The sequence below is a fragment of the Argiope bruennichi genome, chromosome X1, assembly GCF_947563725.1.
Source record: "Argiope bruennichi chromosome X1, qqArgBrue1.1, whole genome shotgun sequence".
Lineage (NCBI taxonomy): Eukaryota > Metazoa > Arthropoda > Arachnida > Araneae > Araneidae > Argiope > Argiope bruennichi.
This window is the reverse complement of record NC_079162.1, coordinates 99588686-99612393: the sequence shown is the minus strand read 5'-3', so window position 1 is coordinate 99612393 and position 23708 is coordinate 99588686. Positions and strand designations below refer to the sequence as shown.

Here is a 23708-nt window from a genome sequence, read left to right as displayed (position 1 = left end):
ATCGTTGTCAGAAATACAGATTATTTATGGTTGTATTTTTTTGTCTGCACTATGGCTAATTGATAAAAAGTAGGTTATGTTAAAATAAATTGTAGGTTTTAATACAATTGTGAGCGTACCCTGAATAGTGTGCATTTTTTTAAAGCTTATTTAAAGCATTCAGCATTTTAAACCAAAAAATATATTCATCAAAATGTCAGTTTGAAAATGTTAACAGGTAAAAAAGAGGGTAAGCAAGCTTTGTTAAGTTTGGATAATTATTTCAGTAAAATTGCAATGTTGATGGCTATATAAGTAATTAATTTCCTTATTTATAAAACTGATTTACGGAATGCTTTCCTTTATATAATTTGAGAACCAAATCTTTTCTCAGAATTTATCTTTTACATATAGAAATATTGAAGCCGATTAGCGCAACTGGCGATATTGTTAAGGAAACATCCAAAATCCGTTTGTTGGTCGTAGGATGAAAAAGTTCAACCATCTCTATTACAAATAAGGACAGATAATAAAAGACAGATGAAGCCTACACATAACAGCAGTTGCAGAAATCAACAATACAAAGGCAGTAAATCATGTTGTATCAAACAATACAACAGCACAAATTGCTCAGGGAGATCTTACATTAAATCAGAATTCCAAAGAGAGGTTTCGATCGACTATTTACTTGAACTCAATTCAATTACTTTTTCTCCACATGAATGATTTTTGTCTGTGCGCCTCTGTTTATTATAAATACCGTAACTGGGCATTGAATGTTCTAGAACAAACTTCAGAGCTCGATTCCGAATAACGTTATCGCCAAAATTCTTGAATATTCTGTTTCTTCATTTTTGTATTCAAATTAGGTAAATTCGTTACCAAGTCAATAAATGATAACCAAGTTTGTCATTAAAACCGGGGGTCATTTGACACGTCATCCATTCAGTATCTATTAGAGTGATCTCTAAAAAACTCTATTCTTAAACCCTATTTCTTACCTGGAAACTAACTACGCAGGGAAGCAATATTAAAAATAAACACTGTGAAATAGTAATTTTTTAAATCAATCATAGATAATTTTGAACTTAAGTTAAAGAACACTGGGTGAGACACCGGGAAAATTTGAATTTTGATCGTATATATGGGATTGAAACGTTTGTCTTAGTTTGAAGATCCCAGAATTGACTGTCTTGTATTTATTTTTAATTAAATATATTAAAAGAAAAAGAAATTGTGTGTCATTTTTTTGAAAAGTTAACAATGAGAGAATTCTCTTTCTCAAATTTTACCTTATATGGAATGTAAGGTAAACACAAACACACACACACACACACACACACACACACACACACACACACACACACACACACACGCACGCACGCACGCACGCACGCGCACACATACACACACACGCACACACACACACACACACACACGCACGCACGCACACGCACACACACACACACACACACAAACAAACACATTTAAAAACAATTTTCATTTGTTGAGAATGACTGTGCTAACTCGTCATAGTATTTTAGATGTTTGATTATGAAACTTGATTATAGGCTAAAAAAATAAGAACAAAGAAAATAAAAAGAAATCTTTGAATTTCCAGGGTTATATTTTCCCTTTTTATTATTATTATTTTTTTGAGAAAAAAAGGGAAACAAATTAAGCACTGTTTAGATATATAACAAAAATATGGCTTGTAAAGAGAGATTTTCTTTTGTAAAAATGTCACAAACAAACACATTTAAAAACAATTTTCATTTGTTGAGAATGACTGTGCTAACTCGTCATAGTATTTTAGATGTTTGATTATGAAACTTGATTATAGGCTAAAAAAATAAGAACAAAGAAAATAAAAAGAAATCTTTGAATTTCCAGGGTTATATTTTCCCTTTTTATTATTATTATTTTTTTGAGAAAAAAAGGGAAACAAATTAAGCACTGTTTAGATATATAACAAAAATATGGCTTGTAAAGAGAGATTTTCTTTTGTAAAAATGATTTCTTTTTCATTTAGAATCGTATCCCAGTGATTTCGCAAATCATATTAGACTTGCGGTAGGAGTAATACAAAAAGAGAACAACAAAATGGATCTGAGGATCAAATAGCTATAATAAAATATAATATCAACAACGAAAAACCGACAATCATTTGTTATCCTGACCTTTTTAAAATTTTATTGAAATCTTGTGTATTTCATGTTCGAAGAAGAGTGGTAATTCAAGTCGCTGCCAAGAGTAGATATCCTATTACATTGGGAAAATATCCTTTGGAATGTCATAATCATGATAGGATCTCTGAAATGATGCCAAATCATAACTGTGGGCATACACGAAAGCGAGAGATAACTCCACTACCGCTTTCATTGTTAATGAGTGCTCCCATAATTTTAAATCTGGGCGTTGCTGTTTTTTAAATAATTCATGCCATTTTTCTAACTTTGCTCAAAAATTTTCAGGATGTTTAAATACCGGAAAATGACGCTTGTATTGTTGCTGCAGTAAAATTACTATCATTTTTTTCCATTTAGTATTTAATATTAAGTAATCGCTTGCATTTTATATCCAGGTTAAATTACCGTATAAATACAATCTCGAGTATCTGAAGACAATTTGGTGAATAAAGTTCTCGACTGTCTTTATGTTTTTAGATATGATGTTAGAAAACGAAAAAGAGGAATATGATTACAAGCGTAAAAAATAAATGTATACAACAAAACTTTCATATTTCAGCATTTTGGATAATTCGCCTTAACAACCAATCAATTAGTATAATAGATTGGTTGTAACAAACAAATGTAAATGAAGAAACAAAAATAGAAATATAATACAAATGTAATCGAATACAATAGAAAACAAATGTAAATGAAGTTTTAAATTCAGCTTGATGAAAATTCAAATATCAGATTTCTGTCCAAAACTAGGCAAAAATGTAGTAATGTCACAATTATAAATCACTCATTACTAACCCAAATGCTTAAAGTTTTGAATATTTTTATTTAACTTGACTTGTTTCTTGTTAATAAAAACAGAATTTGGTAATCTATTTTCACTGGTCTCTTGATGCACTTAAAACCTTGTATCATGGTGCCAACTGCTACTGAGTTAAGCAAATTATAGAACTCGAGAACCAAAATATGAAACTAAGTAACATAAAAATAATTCTGCTGATTAGTATACTATTACAAAAGTGTTTAAAAAATCATTTCTAAATGATATTTTAAATGCAGCGACATCTCTTTTTATTGATTTTCAAAATAAAAATATAGAATGAGCTGCTGACAAATCAGAATTGTATTCTGCTGTAAGATAGGGATTAACAAAGAAAAAACTCATCTCTATTGATTGTGTACTTACTGAATGACTGATAGTTAATAATATAAAAATTAACCTGTTAATCACTGCTTAATATATGCTAATGTTATGATTTCCTCCATTTAATACGTTTGATCAGATCGAAAAGCGGTTAATTTTTATCTGGAAGAATTTAAACTAGAGTTGAAAATATTCAAAACTTAGAAACAATAAAAAATCATTAAAAACAAATAAGAAACACCTATTGCACGGAGTGGCATTTTTCTGCTAGCTTATGTTGCAACTTGCATCGGTTTGAAAAAATTCATTTATTTAATATCAACTTAATGTATTCGCTTTTATTATCCGAAATCAGTGTATTGTTATTAAAATAAATTGTTATTTCTTTTACTTAAATTATACTGTTCCGGTCTCTTTTAATACATTTTAATGCTTTTTGTATTGTTTATCCTTTGTAACATTGACTGCTTGTTTTAAAGTTATCTTTTCCAACATTAAAACAAGCAGTCATTGTTTAAAGGAATGATCTTCGTTCATCTTTCAACAAGCCTTTCCTTTTATGTAATGGTTATTCTCTAAGAAAATTTGGTTGTCTTTTGACGAATGAAAGAAAACATGAGAAAAAAATTTCTATTTGTTTGAATTAGGCACGGAGATTAGATTTTTAACACCTCATTACAGAAAAAAACAGTTGCAACACAAAGTTGCTGCTGAAAATTTTAAGTTTTATGATTAGATGTATTAAAGCTATAAAGAAATGAAATTTATTAATTTAAAAAAGCGCGTTTAACTTATTTTCGATACTTCTTCAAAAACAGACCTTTTTTTTACAGTTAAAGAGTGCAACTCACCAAGCTATTTACCTTAAGTTCAATCCAAAATCAATTCTTTTTCCGTTATCCGAAGAGTAGTTTCTCCGGACCGGAATGTAAATCTAAATAATTAAGCAAAATTATTCACCAAGTCGGGAACTTTATTCTGTTACCAGCATAGAAAAGTCCTAAAAGCATTCTTTAAGCTCCCCTGCAATAAAATGTTCTATCCAGAGTTCAATAGGACCTACGGGAGAAATAAATAACTAAGTAAATAAAAGTGAAAGTTCTAGAAGAAATGTTTAAAATAAATCAAAGACATCCGATATTTATAAAGAGAAAAACGACTGGAATGTAATTTTAATTTTACCTACTTTCTGTTTGTGAAAATTTTATCTTACATAATTAAATTAAATATTTTTATAATAATTATTTAAACAAAAGACTTTGAACCGTTGAATCGCAACATTGTTAAAATTTATTTTCATTTAAACATATTCTCTGAACTGATGTTATAAAAATTTCTTTCTCATTTTGTTCAAACTCTTTATTTCCTGATTTACGAAGAAAGCTCCGCATTAAAACATGACTATTAATTATTTTTATTTTTAATTACGGTTTCGTTGTAATAATTTGATAAACACCTTTGTCTCTTCTTCTTGCCTGCTTTTTCGAAACCTTTGATTTTGATATAAGAATTATGTTTATTCATGAAAAGGATTGATCAAAATTTTTTTTTCTAAAATAACCAGTTGTTAGATATTATGAGGGAGTAATTCTTAATTACTGTTTTTCTGATTTACAGCTCTCACAAATATCACAATCAACGTCCTACTCCATTCTCTGTCCTCACCTGATGAATCCAGTTTGGTAAGTATATTTTTTTTTCGTGTCTTTCGATGTGTTAAATTCCTATTTTGATTAATATTGATTGATGCTACTTCTAATGTTAACAAAATTTTCACTCAACCCTTCTTCTTATGTTTAAGACAACATCAATTTTAGAAGGGATTTAAAATCTATGTTTTAAGTTTACTTTGGTTCTTTTCACTTTAAACTGAGCTTCCTTTTTCTTGTTCTTAACATGCTGTGATAAATATTTAAGGGGTTGAAAGATGTATTCATACAAATCGATTTTATTTCTTCTTTGTCTGTTCGATTATTGCAAATGCTTATAGCTGTTTGGAGTGATTATGTCCTCACAATAACAAAGAAAAAGAAAAAAGAAATTACCAAATCAAGAAATTCATTAAACTCATTGAAAACAATCAGATCAAGCTATAATAGAGATTCTGTTCTCAAAATTTAAATTGCTGAAGGAATATATATCCATATAAATACATTTTATTCCTCCATCATGTGTTCGATTTCTGGAAGTGTTTGTTGCTCGTATAAGAATTTTTGCCCTCACAGCAATAAAACAAAATTTATAAATTACCAAATCAAGAACCAAACAAAAAAGTTGTAGAAAACAACCAGGCCAGGCTGTAATAAAGTTGTCTGCTGTCAAAACTTGCTGTACAAAGACTATTCTATAAAAGCAAATAGCCCAAAAAACTCCAGGAAAGGAAAAAAGTTCATAATCGCAAAATTACTGTTCGATTTGGAAAGTTCTCCGCCGACTTTGAAAGGAAATTGAAATAAATTTTGTTCAAATAACACAATTTATTCTATAATGTATGCATAATTTTATCTGATAGGCATTTGCCATCTTATGGGAAATATCATTACCCTACTGTAATTTAATGCTCTTTGCCTATCGCTAAAAGTCTACCCCCGAAAATTTTTGTAGTCCTTAAAAGAATTAATTAAATTTTTACCTTTAGCTCATTTTGCAAAAAGAGATGGTAATTCGAAGGTACCAAATTAGAACATTGTAGAAGTTAGGATAAGATATCCCAACCAAGCTTCCTCAACTTCTGGTCAAAAACACACGTGGCCTTTCGTTAACCCTGGGGAAAGGCCATCTCTTAATGATTGATCAAGCCTGACTGTTTCCCGCCAAAGGCTCGGTTGAGATTTTTCAGGTAGCCTCAATTATCAACAGAACTAACTGTTTGGTTACGGATTTGGTGGCGTTTAATTGAATAACTTCAGGACCGCTTTCGTTTATTGTTGTTGTAGACAATTCACTTCTCATCATCCATTATCATCTGTTTCAAAACTGAATAGCTTTCGTTGCGTTTGAGAAATAAATTGCACGTGAATATAGGGTTCATTTAAAGTTTTCTCTTTGAGGTACCAAAACATTAAAGTAAGTGGCATCAAATGCGCATAAATGATCGAATTTGATATATCGTGTTTCTTTGTTATTTTAGGAGAAATATCTTATTAATTTTTTAAGATTAATTCCTTATTTTGATAATTATCAACCATGGTTAGCTTATCGGATCGTTGTCGATCTTTAAAGTGAAATTCACTCTGTTTGAATTTCACAAACTATTCATGCATTTTTTGTTCAATTTCAGTTTTGTCGCGGTAAACAATGCATGTCCTTTTCATTGTTTGAAAGGCATTCTTGCCTTTGTGCTAGTAGAAATGTGTTAAATGTCAAAAATATACCTTTTCGATATTTATGTTTATTTTTAATTCAACAGATCCCTTTAAATAAGTGCTGATGGTGAAGAAGCACAGATATTAGAGAAAGCATGCCTTACAAGAAATATTTTATTTCAAAGGTTAATAGCTGCAATTCAGCATCCCTATAGTGATCAGCTATAGGGATGCTGTCGGAAAAGGCCGACAGCTTTCCGCACAATCCAATTTAAAAGCTGCTTTCAAAATTATATTTCTAGAAAAAGATAGGGTGAAAATTTTCTTATGGTTAATTCCCAAAATGCTTGGAAGCCATGGGAGCCTGGTAGTAAGGTCAGGGATCGGCGGGTCCCAAGTTCGAGATCCAATTCCATCAAAAAATCACTTTGTAAGCGGGTCGACTGCATGCTATATACGTCGGGGCCAGATGTCCTCCCTCTGGTCTGGTCTAGCTTGGAGAGGAGGAGAGTCAGCTCAGGAGTTGTCCTTGTCATCTGAGTACGGTTCAAAATTGCGGTGTCCATCCCAGAATAGCTCTAGTATTGCTTTAAAAACGGATTGTTAATATAGCTAAACTAAATTAAAGCCAGTGATGCTTCATGGAACTTAATGGTTGAGGAGACAGTTTTGATGAATTTTTTTTAAAAGGAAAAATATATCATGAAAAATATAATTTTGTTGCTGAAAATGTTCTGCTAAGAAGTGGAATCAATTTTAGGTAAGAAAAAAATCACAGAATATTTGAAGTTAAAAGCAATCTTAAATTTTTTTCGTTATTTATTTTTAAAAATACTATTAAGAAATAAATTTATTCTGCTCATAAAGCCTAAATTTTATTGATTATCAATAAGCAAGCGAGTGAAGACAATATTAGTGCGATAATAGTACAATTAAAATGCAGAGAGAATCTTGATGCATTTCTACATTAAACCTTTTCTCTAGTCATAAGCATTTAAAATAAGAATTATTTTTACAAAACATTTATTACAAATGCTTTCAATCAAGGTTTCTCAACAGTTTGTGGAAAAACATTTACAAAAATTGACGAATTATAAAAATTCAAAACTGTAAATTCTTCAAATCTTTTTCAAAAACTACAAACAATAAAACTCTTGCATTTGCATTATTCACTAGAAGAACATTTTACAGATTTTTCTATAATTTCATGAGCATAGATTAAATTTAAAAAATCCCAAATACAAACCAAGATTTTTGCACGATCACTAACACTTGCAGCTCTATAATTCTGAGAAATATAGAGCTCTATAAAAATTCATCGCTCTATAAATATATATAGAGCAAAATTTTCGCTCTATAAATATATATAGAGCAAAATTTTCGCTCTATAAATTTAATTCTCTCTGAGTATACATTCACTTATCTTTATGGAATCCCTGAACTATAAAAATTCATCTACTACTGAATACTTATAGAACATATTTAAATCAGAAAAATATCTCAAATTGATATCTTTTTAAGATTTTATAAATTGAACATTCTTTTATTGAAATCGTGAATACTTTCTGTAATACGATACTTTATAAGAAACTTTTCTTTAACACAAATCGTAGTTATTTTTAAGAAAAAATACTGTGTAATAAATAATTTACTAACTTAATTGCCATGTGTTACGATGACTCCTCAAGTTCTGATATTTTTATTTTATTAATAAGTTCGGAAAAGTCGTCGATATTTTTGAAACTTCAAAATTAATTCTAAATTGAAGAACTACTAACATTTCGTAAGATTTTTATTGAATTTAAATGAGTTGGAATAAAATAGATAAAGTGAAAAATAAAAATGCTATTTAATGAGGAATTTTCTATATACCTGGATTGCTCCTGCTACAGTAGCGCTCATAATTCAAGAAGAAGAAGAAAAAAAAAAAAACACCTTCCTCGTTTGAAACTTTTTATCCAAGCTTTAAGAAACATTTCAAATGCTAGCTGTTTTCATAGAAGTCCTCAAAGCAAGCTCTTAGCCTCGTTATCAGAGTGCCGCAGGTTGGAACCCAGTTCTGGGAAGGATCCTCAGTATATAAGGGTCAGATGCATATTAATTCTGTTGAGCTGTAAAATGTGTCCCCTCTTATGTGGAGTGGGAATTAGACGAGGGGGAGGCTAGTTCAAGCGTCACCCCGTTATTTCAGCACGATTCGTCCTAAAAACAGCTCCGAGAAACTTCCAAACCTGGATGCTAATGTAGCTAAATTACTCAAAGAAATTTTGGTGACATACCAAATTTCTAAAATCTTAAATACCGTAATATATATATATGCTACGGTAAATACAATAGAATGGTGGTTATGAATAGTTAATAGGTGATTATGCATAATCACCGACAAATAGTGGTAATTATGAGCTAATCGGATTAATCACAATTACCGTAAAGACAAATGTGTGTTTGTGCGAATGCATTGGCGCTCCATAGGCTATACCGTTTAACCTAGAGATACCAAACTTGACACATACATAGATTGGAGGCCAGGAATGTGCTCCTCGGAACGAATTTTTTTGAAATATTAATTATCTAAAAATTAAGTGAGTATTTAGCACTTCTCCGCAATAACGTCAGAAAATATTACAATACAAAAATGATTTTTACATCCTTTTAAAGTACAAAAAATTATCTTTTCAATCATAGCAATTTTTTGACATATAAATAAAGTTTCCATTTTTAATCAAATTAAAAATATTTTAAGCATATTTTCTGACAATATATATGACACAAAATTAAAATATGAATTTTAATCTGCACGAGCTCGTTAAGCACGCATAGAAAAAATTAGATTTTTTTCGACTTGTTTCCATGTCATTCAGAAACGCTCAAATTAAAAGATTAAATGAACTCTTACTGTAAACTAAAGCGTAATTTTCAGAATTTGTCTGTAAGAAATGAAATAAACATAAAATATGATATTTTTTAGAAAGATAAATGCAAGAAAAATGTTTTCTTGAACTTTTAAAATATTTTTATTATTAATTAAATAATTTTGTAGTTTTAAGGGAAATATGATTTATTTATGTACAAATTATCTACTGTAATCGAGCCTCAACACTTTATTTATAGATAATTAATATTTGGCATATACATCTGATAGGAAAAATGGTATAATTGAAGTGAAGAATACTATTTTGTGTTGTTTGAGTCAATAAATGTTCTGATAAATTACGAATTTTAAGTTTTTATGCAGATCGTCTGTTCTTTTAGTAAAATATTCCTGACACACTAGGAATTTAAATGAGAAGAAAAGTCATCTCTGTTGCGAATAATATTAAGTGAGTTACGAAAATTTGAATATTTTCTTATAAGAATGTGCGATTTTAGACCATCTCAAAAAAGATACAGCAATCAGCGCCCAGTGTTTCTCCGAGGCTGATTGGCTTAAAATTATGCAATTGTTAATTGTCTTAAAATAAGGATATACAAAAGTTCATAACTAGATTAGACTTGATCACTGAAGGTAGAAATGTTTTTCTTTTTATTTAAAAGTTTAAAGCATTACAAATATTTCATTGCATATGATTCTTTAAGAATAAAAGGTTTGTATAAAATTTAGACATCATAATTTTTTTCCAAAGCATATTTATTGACTGAAACAAAATAAAATATTGTTACTTTTGTCTTATATATCCTTTTGAAAGTAAAAATAAAAATTGAATTTTGTGATGAATCCGCTAAAACTTCATTGAGTTTTTTTTTTTTTTTTTTTGAGATATTGCATATATCTTAAAAGAACATTTTGTAGTGCACATAAGTGTTAAACGATTCTATTTCCTTTTTTTTTTTTTTTTTTTTTTTTTTTTTTTTTTTTTTTAATATGTTTGGTTCCAGTAAAAAAAAGTTTTTGTTTAATCACTTCAGTTTAAAGTTCAAATTTTATGGAAGCTGACAGAAAATTAGAGAGACATATGGTCCTATGAATAGAACGGTGTAAGGCTTCTATAATAGTATAAGTTATATGAATATCAAAATTTGAATATTTTGTTGAAGAAGCTGTAAGAGACCAAACTACACACAATATTTAATTCAAAATGTTAACGAACTTTAATCCCAGCGAACCAACAGGTCACCAAAGCTGGCTAGTATGTAATAATTTCTAATTACCTACTCCGTAAAATTAAATTCCTAATCATTGGAGCTCCGGCTTTACTTTTAAGTTAAACAAACTTTATTTTCCTCAGTGATCAAAACTCGATATCAACAAATTCTTTTTAAAACTGTATATGATCAAAATACTTTCTCACAGTTCTTCCTTCTTTCTGCTTTTCTAGTTGGTACCCTGCACTGTGCATGGCATGGCTTTGTCAGAAAAATATGAGTATAGATAAAAATTGGACTGTTTTTTCTCTGCAACTAATTTTTACAGCTCAGACACAAAAAACAGTTTTTACTCGAATCGTTTATTTCTGTGACTTCAAGTAACGACGAAAGTGCCCTTTCCACGCATTTTTATTTATTTGTATAGTAGGATGGATTCCGTAGCATAGTAAAGAAAATCATGAGAGCATATTTTAACTCTTCTTTTTTGACTGGTAGTGTCCAAAATCTTAGCACGGCAATTTTTGAACAATTTCATTTATGTAGCTTTTAGCATTTTTTTTAGCTCTGGTATTCATCGGTGTATTTAGGCATATTGCAGTCCTAGCAATGCACGCTATAAAGTCTCTCTTTTAATGAGTAATCAATATAATTTTCATTTCAACACATTATTAAATTAATTAACATGACGATTTATTTTAGTCTATTTTATATTTTTGAACTTGTGCGTTTTTATTTAATATGCATATATCATGGAAAAAATTATTGAAATATCAAAACTTTTGAAAAAAATAAGGAGAATTGTTAGCTAATGATTTTTTTGCTTACAAATAAGAGTAATTAATAATTATGATGAATTATAAGAAAATAATATTCTTCAAGGAAATATAGAACTAAAAATATTACTTTATGAGACCTTTCAAATGAAATATAACATAATCAGTCAAAAGAATAATTAATATTTTAATGTATTATAAATAAATAATTAATTAAAGTTATATTTATTTCTTTATGAGTTTAATAATTTCATGTAACCGCACTTTGTAATCGTGATAGCTTATAATTCACAGAATTTCTATTTTTTGCAAATTTATTTATTTGGTTAATCATTTTTTTTATGAACCTGACTGCGATTCCCTCAATCCAACAGCCTTAGGGTTAGTCTGTTTAATCGTAAATATACCACTGATGATGTTCACATGTGTAAGAAAGACAGACAGAATAAACTCTTTGACGGATTTAAAGCAACATAAAACTCATTAAGTGTTTAGTTTGTAACAGAAAAACATTTACCAGCGATCTTTGCTACCGATGAATCCAAAAAAGCACGATTTCTTAAAACGCACCTTCAGTTTTGTAATGAAATTGTGAAAAATAAAATTTCATTACAAGAATTGATCTATATGTCATCTTCTTTCAGATTAATAAATATTTGTAAGTAAAAACATTGAGATAATCATCTTGGCATAGAATCTTTAATCAAACTTGTTTTTGTTTAACTAAATCATATTTCATTTCGAGCTACACGAATCCTATTTCGTGACGAATCTCTTACTTCGGAATCTTAGAAGATGAGGACGTCACCCGAGGCGGCATTCCTCCAAGTTCCCACTTAACATCAGCAGGATAATATTTGTCTTACGATTGATTTATCTTGTACGAGACTCTCATGAACGACGGATTTGGTGCAAAATCGTGTCTCATCAATACTGAAACTGATATCTTACCACAAATTCACTACAGACTCTTTCTCTCTTAAAACTGTGAGTAACAAATTTTACATTATTTTTAATACATTCTTGGTAACTGCTTCTTTTATGATATTTCTTCTAAGTTCGAGGTCGTGTAATAATATTTTGGTCGGAAGTATGGACGCATAGCTCTGGTTAAAAAGAAACCAAAACAATTGAGTTAGTAAAGTCCCATTTGCTTTATCTTGATTTTGCTCATTACTTTTTTAGAATTATGAAGTAGAGTTCCTGCTTTACCGCACTTGGATGGATGAGCGGCTCATGTATGAGGATGCAGGAAGGCATAGATATCTGAATGGTATGAGCCACGTCGATCATATATGGCTGCCGAATACTTACATAGTAAAACACGGAAGTCTCAAAGATCCTCTGGTGGATATGAGCCTGAGAGTGTACAGGAATGGGACAATTGTTCACATCATAAGGTACAGGCATTAGTTACCTATACAAATAAGTTTGATGCTTAAGCTCTTTAACCTTGCAGCTGAATCACTGCCTGGATTGTTTGCTCGCTTGATTAAATTTCTAGTTACTGTTCGATTTTTCTCTATTTAAGTGAAGGCATAACAATATACAAGCAAATCTGAATTGGACGTACAGGTTTGATTTGGAATGGAAAAAATCTTTCATTCGTCAGAAGAGTTAGACAGATTTTTTTTGGGTAAATAATTCAACAAAATAAATTATATGTTATCAACTCGAAGATGAACTGATTTGAGTTTATATGTCACGTATTATCATGAAGATGAAATAAGATTAGAACCTAGACTTTGCATTTTTGTTTGTTATTTCGTAAACAAATATTCCAATGAATGCGCACAAAGTCTTGAGTATAACTTTAAATGTTCCATTTGATTCGAGTTGCATGAAAACTAAAATAAAGCAACGGTTTTTACTTAATTATGAAAAACACAATATTATTTGATATTATGAAAGTGATTATTTTAATTATTATTTAAGTATCTTTATAAAGGTCATGTTTAAAAACGTAAACAATGATTGTAGGTCTTGTAACTTTAAACTATAGACATATGATAAATCTGAATTTTAAACTAGAATTCTCTGCACTTCCGAATTGGTGGCTGACCTTCAACCTCAGACCGACCAGTGCATTTATTGATAGGTGTAAAAGTTTGAAACTGAGAGAAAGTTTCAGTAAAATAAGAGGATTATAGTAAATACGATTACATTATTGTCTTCTAATTAACAAAATAGTCTTACTTGTCTGATATCACATAATGTTTACTTCTTCCCCTTAAAAGCTAGGAAGTAAATTTCTTTTTTTATATCTCTAAAAAATGAAATGTTTACGCATACACATTCTACTTCTATATAATCTACTTTGGTGTTAGGTAGTTTGCAACAAAACCAGATTTCATTTCTATATATCCATATAATGATTTTGACTGGAGTCCTGAATTGAATTCGTAATATTTTTTACCTTGAAAATATATCTAATATAGAGAAAAAGCAATAAACTTCATAAAAAATTTTTTGTATCTGATAATGACTATACTCAAGTCAATCTTGTTATGAAATTAGTTATATTTTACGAGCATTAGAATAATTCACCCGTTTCATTTGTATGATTCAAAGAGCCAAAAGGATTAAAAATTTTTAAAATTACTAATCGAAGTTTTTTAAAAATTTAACTTTGGAGAGAAAAATACTGAAAGAGGAAAGGAGAAGTGGATGTCACAAGGTGTAATTACAATAGGTATAATTAAAAAATAAGTATTCTTCTATTTATAAAGGCATGACATTAATTATTTTTATTTGTAATACTATTAGAAAGGCAGAAGTGGACTTTCGGGAATTTTATATAATTTTACGTTTTTACAAAAATGAATTATAATTCCTCAATCTAAATTAATTTTTTTTGTTATTTTAAAATATTTCTTGTTTCCAACAAAGTTCAACATATCCCAGCCATATGCTGTTACAAAAAATTTATAGAACCTATTATTTTTAAATATGTTTAACTAAATAACTTCATTAATTTGAGGTGAATCGCTTTAAAAATGATACTATATTCATTGCCATTTTGATATATTTTACTAATAAAAAACTTCTAAAATTCTAATTTAAAATAATTAATAATTTAATTATCAAATGTGGAAATCATTTAATTACGAATAGTGCAAGTAAATGAACAAAGGAATGGAAATGTTCCATTTTTTAAGCATTTTTATTTAAAATGACATATTTCAAGTCTGTCAATCGTTTTTTCACTCCCTTTCTAATGCTCTAGAGGATTGAAATTTTCCCTATTTGTGTTTTATTTTAGAGAATGAACTGTTTTAAAATTTCAGAACAAAATTATCAATAAGTCTTAATTTACTTTTCATTCGTACCAGTGGTGCCACCTGCTAGTGAATTTAAGAAACAATAAACATTAATGATGAAAGTGCAAAATAATTAAAATTAAAATTTTAGTACACTAATAAAAGCTCGCAATGAAACAGTTTTTGAAATTAATTGTATTTTTTTCTCTACTTTTGCTGACATTCGCTTTTATGGCAAAATATGAGAAGTGGTGCAAGTAAATACATGATGAAACTGAGATGATTTACAATTTTACTCAATAAATTATGCTAATATAATATGTATTTATAGGAGAGGAATCTCTATCAATTGTCAAGGAAACTTGAAAATCTTCCCTTTTGACAATCCAAAGTGCCCTTTTGCTATTGAAAGTGGTAAGAAAACATTTTTCATCTGGAAAAGTTTATTATTGATCATGATTTTTTATTTTTTTTATTCTTGAATAAAAATCAATAATGATATCTGTGAAAAGAGTTGTTTTTTACTCTTTTTTTGACTTTGAAATAAAATAAATGACTTCGTTATTGATTTATATGGTAAAACTTGTTACATCATTTACTAAATTGCAAAGATCTCTTTGAAAATATATTTTATAGATTTTAAATTAGAATAATGAAATAAATGAAAAAAAATTAATAATTTGAAATAAATACAAAAATATTTTTACAAAATTTTCCATTTATTTTAAATTTATTCCTGATCTAATTACGTCATATTTACGTTTTATAAAAAAGTACATATAAATTTTATTAATTATAAGTTCTTGTAATATTTACTTGTTTTTAGTTTACATTTTCCCATTCAATTAATAGCGTATTTAAATAAATACAACTGTATTAAAACTCCCATATCTCTCTCCACGCCTTATCCTACAACATTTCTTTGTACAAACTTAGGGGCCAGCTTTATTTTTAACCAATTTAACAAATTAAAGCAATAAAATACCTTTATGTACTTTATCTGTATTTCGCTTGTTTTCTTGTCAATCCGACCGGATGAATAAAAGAAAGAAAAGAAGCCATCTTCAATTTTTGGAAGAATCTTGGTTTCGTATGCTATTAAATTATATATTATTATACTTTATGTATTATTATATATATAGAATCATTTATGTTTTGGACAAATAAAATTGGTGCAAAATTATTTACTATTTTCATAAATCGATAGTTTAGGTACCGCTTTGATTATTTTCTGTCAGTCAAACCGTTTTCTACATTTGATGTCAGTTATATGATACTTTAAACTTACTTTTGACTTAACTTTAACATGGAGGAAAAACTTAATTTTAACATGGAGGAAAAACTTAATTTTAACATGGAGGAAAAGAAGGAATTATCTTTATTTTACTTTTCATATTTTCAAAAAGGGAAGATAGCTATTCTTAATTAGAAAAAAATCAATAAGTGCAATTTATGGTGTTGATGATTATCATAACTCATTTATCTGAATTGGTTTACCAAATGTCTTTGAACCAACAATTCACTTAAAGTTGACCAACATTTTGGTCAACAAGCTAAAGTTGATGATAACAAAGTGATAGTCATATCCGATTTGGATCACCGTATTTCTGTACATGAGATTAGAGGAAAGCTCCAAGTTCTTTTTCCGCCATCAACAGGGTTTTAGAAAGCTGGTAGTTTTATAAAAGACCGATATTTGAAATCCGCATTAATAAAGAAAATTCAAAGAAAATAGCTTTCTGTATTTTATATTAGAAATATATGGAAGATTACCCATTTTTAAAAATAATGATAAAAGACGGCGAAAATGGATTGTCTGCTTAAACATCATTTGAAAGGACCCAAGATAAACCACGAGCATCTTTCACAAACCAATCAGAGAGCTGAAATTCTTCAAAGAAAAATTTATTATATTTATCACTATCATTAGTTTTATATCGTTAATTGGAATGGTTTGAATATTTTTAGTGGTTAATCGTTTGTGGAACTGCATAGGTACTGTGCATTTTCAGTCGCTTCCTATGTGCACTGTTAAAAGTTAGAAAAATAAAATAATTAAAAAAGTTCTGATTTGGGAAATCAATTAAGAATCATATTGACAATGGGACGATAACGGAAGAATCACATCACTTAAGAATCGTGTTTGATAACTTTGATAGCAGAAGATCATGCTCATATTTAATGACTCGCAAAAATTATTGGAGCTTAATGAGAAGTGATATTACATCTGTATTAAAAATCCGAATTTGTGCCACCAAATTATCATTTATTGACAAGACTCTTTGATTATTAAAAGATACAACGATAATAATGCAGTAAGATCACACTTGGTTCAGTTTTTTGTTGATAAAGACCAGAACAATGACTCTGAGGTAACGAAGTAGCAAATAAATAAATAAACAAATAAAATACTGAAAAAATGAGAATGTGATGTGAGAATAGAATGTGATGTTACCACTGCGTTTACAGTAAAATCGATACTATTTATTAACAAAAAACGCTCTAAATTACTATGGCATAATCTAATTACAGATCATATTTGAAGATTACAGAACGCGGAATTTATATGTTATCAGATTACAACTGAATGAAGGCGTTAAACGGATTCTTTTGCAGACATGCCAGAATCCAATATATTTTTTATTATTTTATCTTAAAACTCATAATTTCATTTCTCGAGCAATTTAAATGTTATTTAAATAATTAACTTGGAATCTAACATTTTCATATAATGTTCCTGTAGCTTCTTTCCACAGAACTCTAATCAGGCAGCTGCCAAACATCTTTTAGTAAATAAGTGTGACGGATTTCTTAATAAACCGCTAGTTACTTGAAATTTAAATGTGATTCATATTTAGGGATCTTTAATGCTTTATTATTGATTTTTAATTTTTTTATTGTAACTGAACTATTATGGCTGAGCCTTTTCTTTCTTAATTTTGTTTATAATCTTTTTACATATCAAATTTACCATATTTTCCATATCATACAAACCTTGATTACGAATTAACGTCTAATTCTGAATAATTCGAATTATTTTTTTTCCATTTTTACAATTCACGTGAAACTCATTAGACATTCTGCTTTACTGAATTATAGTCACAAATAATTAGCTGTAGAAAAAAGATATATCCCATGGAACTAATTCATCATTTTCCGCCCTATTGAGAGATTGTCAGAAATAATTACATGGAAACTGAAGAAAGAGAAAGAAGCATGACATGGAACTTATGAATCATCTTTATCTCACTCGAGTGTTGTCAGAAATGATTAGTTGAATTGAAAAGGAAGAGAAAACCAAAACAATCTGGGACATCGTGAAAGGCTTTTCTACTTTATTTTGAAAAATGAAAAGCCTGTTTTGAAAGGCTTCTTGTTTACAAATATCCAAGAGAAATATTCTTGTAGAAGAAATAGCGAAAATAATTGAACATTTAAAAGGGCACAAGTATAAAAGATATTTCCAACAATAATATATATCTCCGGAAATATTTATTATTATTGGATATTATTTTATTTTCCTCAATAAAACATATTTTTAGAAATTCCTAGATTTGTTTTCATTTTATGCCACTCTTAGTTATTCAATATGCTTTATAAAAATGTTTGTACGTTTTTTATGATTTATTACCATCATAAAATGATGTTAATACATCATGAGGAATTTTAATATAAAAGCATTATTTTATAATGTTGCATCATAATAAGAAAACTTCTAATATATTCTGTTCACTCGAGCTAATAATTTGTAAGTTGTGAGGAGATGAATAATGCAAATCTCAAATTAACATTTTTATGATGTAACACCAGATTGAATAAATAAATTTTATTTAAATGAATAACTGAATAGTGCATTTTCCTCCTCCAGTGGCACTTGAAGACAACGAGATGCAGTTGCACTGGGCGGAAATTTCTCCTTTGGAATCAGCAACTTCTCTTCAGTCATTTAATGCTTATCTCATCAATTCAGATATTGGTGAATGCGGGGATCTGTTTACTTGGAGAGGTAGGTTTCTATCATATTTGGCTCACCTGAACTTATGATTTGTTTGTTGTAAGGGGATCAGTGGTGCAAATGCCCATTTCGAGCCAAGCTGAGAAAAAGTGGTACTTTATTAAATGCTTGAATTCTTGAAACTCGCCAATCAAAATTATATATAATTCAAAAGGGGTTACTGAGGGTCTTATACTGGCTTTAAAATTTTCATGGGTTGACTTAAAATTAGATAAAAATAATTAGCTTTTAATTATCAAAAAGAAGTGAGCAAAAAGTTCCTAGTGTAGTGGACCAACATTTTGGGATAGTTATCAGAGGTAACTTTTTCCTCAAAAGGATTTTTATAATGGAATTTAAAAATATTCACAGGAATCATGCAAATTAGTTTCGTAGCCTTTATTTTGCTTTATCGTCTTTTATTGGCGGCCCTTTTTGCAAACTATGAATTCCAGTATGACCTCTAACAACAACAGCAACAAAAAAATACTCTTGTACACCATTTCTTTGAAGGGAACTGATTAATTTTGATTTCAGCTATTATTCGTTTAACAGAATGAATGTTATTTAAAGCAGTTGAGAGGAAGAAAGATAATAACTACAAATAAAGGAATTCGTGAGAAATTTTCTTTATGCAACAATTTGAGGGATAAAACGAAATTCAGGCTGAAAAGCATTGCGTTTGTCACAAATTCCGATTTGGTTGCTTCAATTTCATTATAGTCTTTTGAAAGCAAACCCTAGATTTATATCATTATTGGCTTTTCTGCCATCTGTAAAGTAAGTAATAGAATGGCTGTTTTGAATATTATTGTAAGAGTTAACTAACTGAGTAGGAGACTTTACAGAAGAATGAAGCAACTTGAAAATTTGGCATGTTGACACAATTCTTCGTTGCCTTCTAGAATTCCTTTTTGTGAAGTATGGAGACATCAATAGTTGGATTACACCATCATAAAAAGACAGCTGCTTGCGGAATAATAAATGCTTGTAATAAATATGTTATAAATAATGACGTCAGAGGTATAATGGAAATTCCATATAATTTTATTGAAAATAATGCGCAATTTTAGAGTTTGTAGACTTATGCCCAGTCTATTTGCTTTTAACTTCGAACCATAGGCAAATAAGAAATAAAACGAATCTTAATGTAATCTTATGAAATTGCCATATCTTACCTTATTTTTTATCAACCTTGATATTCAAATGATATTTTAAATTAATGTCTTAATCATTTTAAAATTTATCTTAAATTTAACTTCAATTTATCTTCAGAGTATTGAGCTTAAATTTAGGATAAAAGTTTTTCTGCTTCTACAATCAAGATATTTACAGATTCTTGGAAATAAGCATTGTATGTTGCAACCTAACCCATTCTGAATCTTATTACATAATAACAACACTTTGCCATTTGGTTTGATTATTTTTTTCAACTGTCTCTTTTTAAGCAAATGATTCTTTTTGAAAGTCTGTTTCATTTATCTTTTCTATTAATCTCATAATCCTGATATTACTTTTTTAATATACCTTTTTCCCTCTCTTTGTTTAAAGTTTTATGAATATTTTTTTTCCGTTGCAGGTAAATTCAGCTGCTTGCACATCCTGCTGGTCTTTACACGAGATAAAAATTACTACTTCAGCTCTGTGTTTGTTCCTGGAATCATCCTAGTCACAAGTGCTTTCATTAGTTTTTGGTTGGATAAAGGCGTCGTTCCAGCAAGAGTGATGATTGGTGTCACTACCATGCTCAGTTTCTGTACAACTACCAACAATTTCCGGTCATCTTTGCCCGTCGTTTCCAATCTCACAGCTCTGAACATGTGGGATGGTGTTTGCATGTTCTTCATCTACAGCTCACTGCTGGAATTTGTTATCGTCAATTACCTTTACAGGAAACCGGTAAATCCTGAAACTGAAACGTTTCTATGCTGCAAATGCAAAAAGGTAAGCATGGGAAAACGTTTTGGATTGATTATATGCAATTATTTTTTGTTTTAAATTGTATTGTTTTTTACGTAATTGATTATCATTAACACTACGATGATGCCCGTTATAAATCTTCAAGAATAGTTGATTTTTTGCGATTAAGTAGTCTAATAATGAAGATGAATGAAGAAGCTGTTATGAATTCAAGAAGGAACTTATACTAGTATTGCATATAAAAATAAATGGCTTTTAATCCTGATCTTTTGTCAGAAAACTCTTAAATAAAAAATAAACCTGGAGAGTGGTATGATTAAAAGAAAAAAATTTCTAATGCTCGCATATATACCATAAAATATGTTTTTTTTTTGTGATAACAATGTAAATATGCATTCATTATAATATTCAGCTGTTAGGTACTCACATTATTTTAATGGGATAAATCAGTATATTTTCTCTCGGTGTTCTAAAGCTATAAAAGGCCTTGTCTTAAACAATGTCATATCTACGCTCTAACGATTAGAACGTATTTTTTATTTCATGTGGCACTGTGATAGGAACGAATACTTATTGTTTTACTGTTCCTTATTTAGTTGAGTTAAAAAACTGAATATGAAATTGTATGTAAAATAAATGTTTATGGAATTTTTTTATCCAAATAAAAGGAGTTTTTTTTTGTGTCATGATGTGTGCTTTTTTCTACACAACCCCCCCCCCCCCCCCAAAGCATTAAGATGTGTTTGAAAAAAAAATTAATTCAGCTCTTGGATATGTCTTTTTTATTACTGAATGCTTTCAAATTTTATTCTTAAATAAATTAGAATAAATTTTTGAAATAATGCAGAGTAATGAAAATTTGATTCATTAAATGTATACTTTACATTAAGTAATTAAAAAACAATAAATCGAAGACGGAACAAATAAAGAACCCAAGACAAAAAATTGAAAATTTTATTAAAAAAATAATTTACCATAATATTACATTTAATGAACATTACAAAAATTTAATAAATTTTTACCACCACTTTTAATAAAGTTTTACCAAGAAATATTTATCTAACTTCATTTTTAAAATATTAAAAATTTATACTTTACTCCACTTCAATGCACTTGCGTTAATTTTGGGACAAGCTTACAAGCCTGCTGCTTTTTGAATCGTTTTCTTCAATTCAAAGTTAATTAAAATATGTTTGTAAAAAAACTTTTCTTTTGGATTATTGATTTTTCATAAATTTGAACTATGAATGATCACCGTTTTTATATGCTTTATAGGTAAATGACGAGAGCCGAGAGAAAGAGGAGGAGGTTGCGACCGAAACCTCCCGATTCGCTTGGATCCGTCCTTCGAACTTCACAACTCAACGACTTACTTCGAAAGAGCTCTCTTTCAAAATTGAAAACATAGCAAAAGTCGTCTTTCCCACCCTTTTCTCCATTTTTGTCTTTTTTTATTTCATCATATTTGCTGCTGTATTGCCGCAGAATGAAGATAACTGGATCATCCAACCCTATTCGAATGCTAAAGAAGCCCAAAAAATTGTTTGAGAATTTATTAATTATAATAATAAATACTCCGCCACCCTCTTATCTCTAGTACTACAATACAGGCATTAGACGTTTTTGACTTCTTTCTTACAATTTCCCCAGTGTGTCATAATAACATTGCTTTGCCGATCTACTTCTTTTCAATTATAATTCTGCTGAGAAGGCAGTTCTGAATGTCTTTCAAAATGTGTAGGATTCCTATTCTGTTGAGTTATTTGGTGGTAACGAGTCTCCTGAGCAGTAAATGGTGAGGTTCAATGTAATCTTATGTCTATTTCCCCAGTGTGTCAAAGTAATATTGTTCTCTGGATCTACTTCTTTTCAATTATAATTCTGCTGAGAAGGCAGCTCTGAATGTTTCTCAAAATGTGTAGGATTCCTATTCTGTTGAGTTATTTGGTGGTAACGAGTCTCCTGAGCAGTAAATGGTGAGGTTCAATGTAATCTTATGTCTATTTCCCCAGTGTGTCAAAGTAATATTGCTCTCTGGATCTACTTCTTTTCAATTATAATTTTGGTGAGAAGGCAGTTCTGAATGTCTTTTAAAATGTGTAGGATTCCTATTCAGTTGAATTTTTTCTTGATAACGAGTCTCCTGAGCAGTAAATGGAGATCTTCAATTTTATTCTACGTCAATTTCCCCAGTGTATCAAAGTAATATTGCTTTGTAGATCTACTTATTTTCAATTATAATTCTGCTGAGAAGGCAGTTCTGAATGTCTTTCAAAATGTGTAGGATTCTTATTCAGTTGAGTTCTGAATGTCTATCAAAATATGTAGGATTCCTAATCATTTGAGTTTTTTGATGGTAACGAGTCCCCTGACCAGTAAAAGGTGAGCATCATGATAGCTTAATGAAGAAATTACAATTATATTTTGAAATTTCATTGGAAAAGTTACAAGGAATAGTAATTTTTTAAAAATATAATTGTTTAATACCCTTTAAATACTCTCAATTATTATCTAATAAAATGTGTAGGATTCCTACCCAGTTGAGGTTTCCGGTGATAACAAAAGTCTCCTGAGCTGTAAAAAGCGCGCTCCAATTTATGATAGCTTAAAGAAGAAATGCCAATTATATTTCGAAGTATCAATGGGAAAATTACAAGGAATGGTAATTTTTTATAAAATTGTTTAATCGTGTTTAAATTCCAAGTTGTTTTTTACACTTCTGTTTTTGACCCATTTTATATTACAATCTGATTAAAAAACTGATCATGTTTTTTTTATATAATTTTCTTTTTCATATGCTTAGTAATAAACATAGATGGAAAAAAAATTCTTCTCGGCAAGCTGGAAAGCAAAGATAGATTCCTTTATATCTAAGTTACTAACTGGCAACATAAATTGCTGATGATAGAAACGGTCAAAATTAAGGCTTGAAAATCACTTTCCAGACCCTAAATAGGATATTGCAGTTATCGAAAAACTTTAAATACAAAAGTTGATGGCATTAATGAGACGCTAATTTGGCTAATTGGATTTGTTTTCCTATCTTCAATATTAAGAAAGT

General features: G+C 29.3%; 1 protein-coding gene across 1 annotated transcript in view; it reads left to right on the top strand.

Moving 5' to 3' along the window:
* LOC129958480 (glutamate-gated chloride channel-like) overlaps window positions 1–23708 on the top strand; it is a 92294-nt gene extending 68586 nt beyond the window's left edge. Inside the window, exons 4-9 of the mRNA XM_056070976.1 lie at window positions 4927–4991; window positions 12659–12873; window positions 15065–15147; window positions 18602–18739; window positions 20307–20671; window positions 21923–23708. Coding sequence (XP_055926951.1) covers window positions 4927–4991; window positions 12659–12873; window positions 15065–15147; window positions 18602–18739; window positions 20307–20671; window positions 21923–22195 — 1139 coding nt within the window. The 3' untranslated portion in view covers window positions 22196–23708. The remainder of the gene's footprint in view (window positions 1–4926; window positions 4992–12658; window positions 12874–15064; window positions 15148–18601; window positions 18740–20306; window positions 20672–21922) is intronic.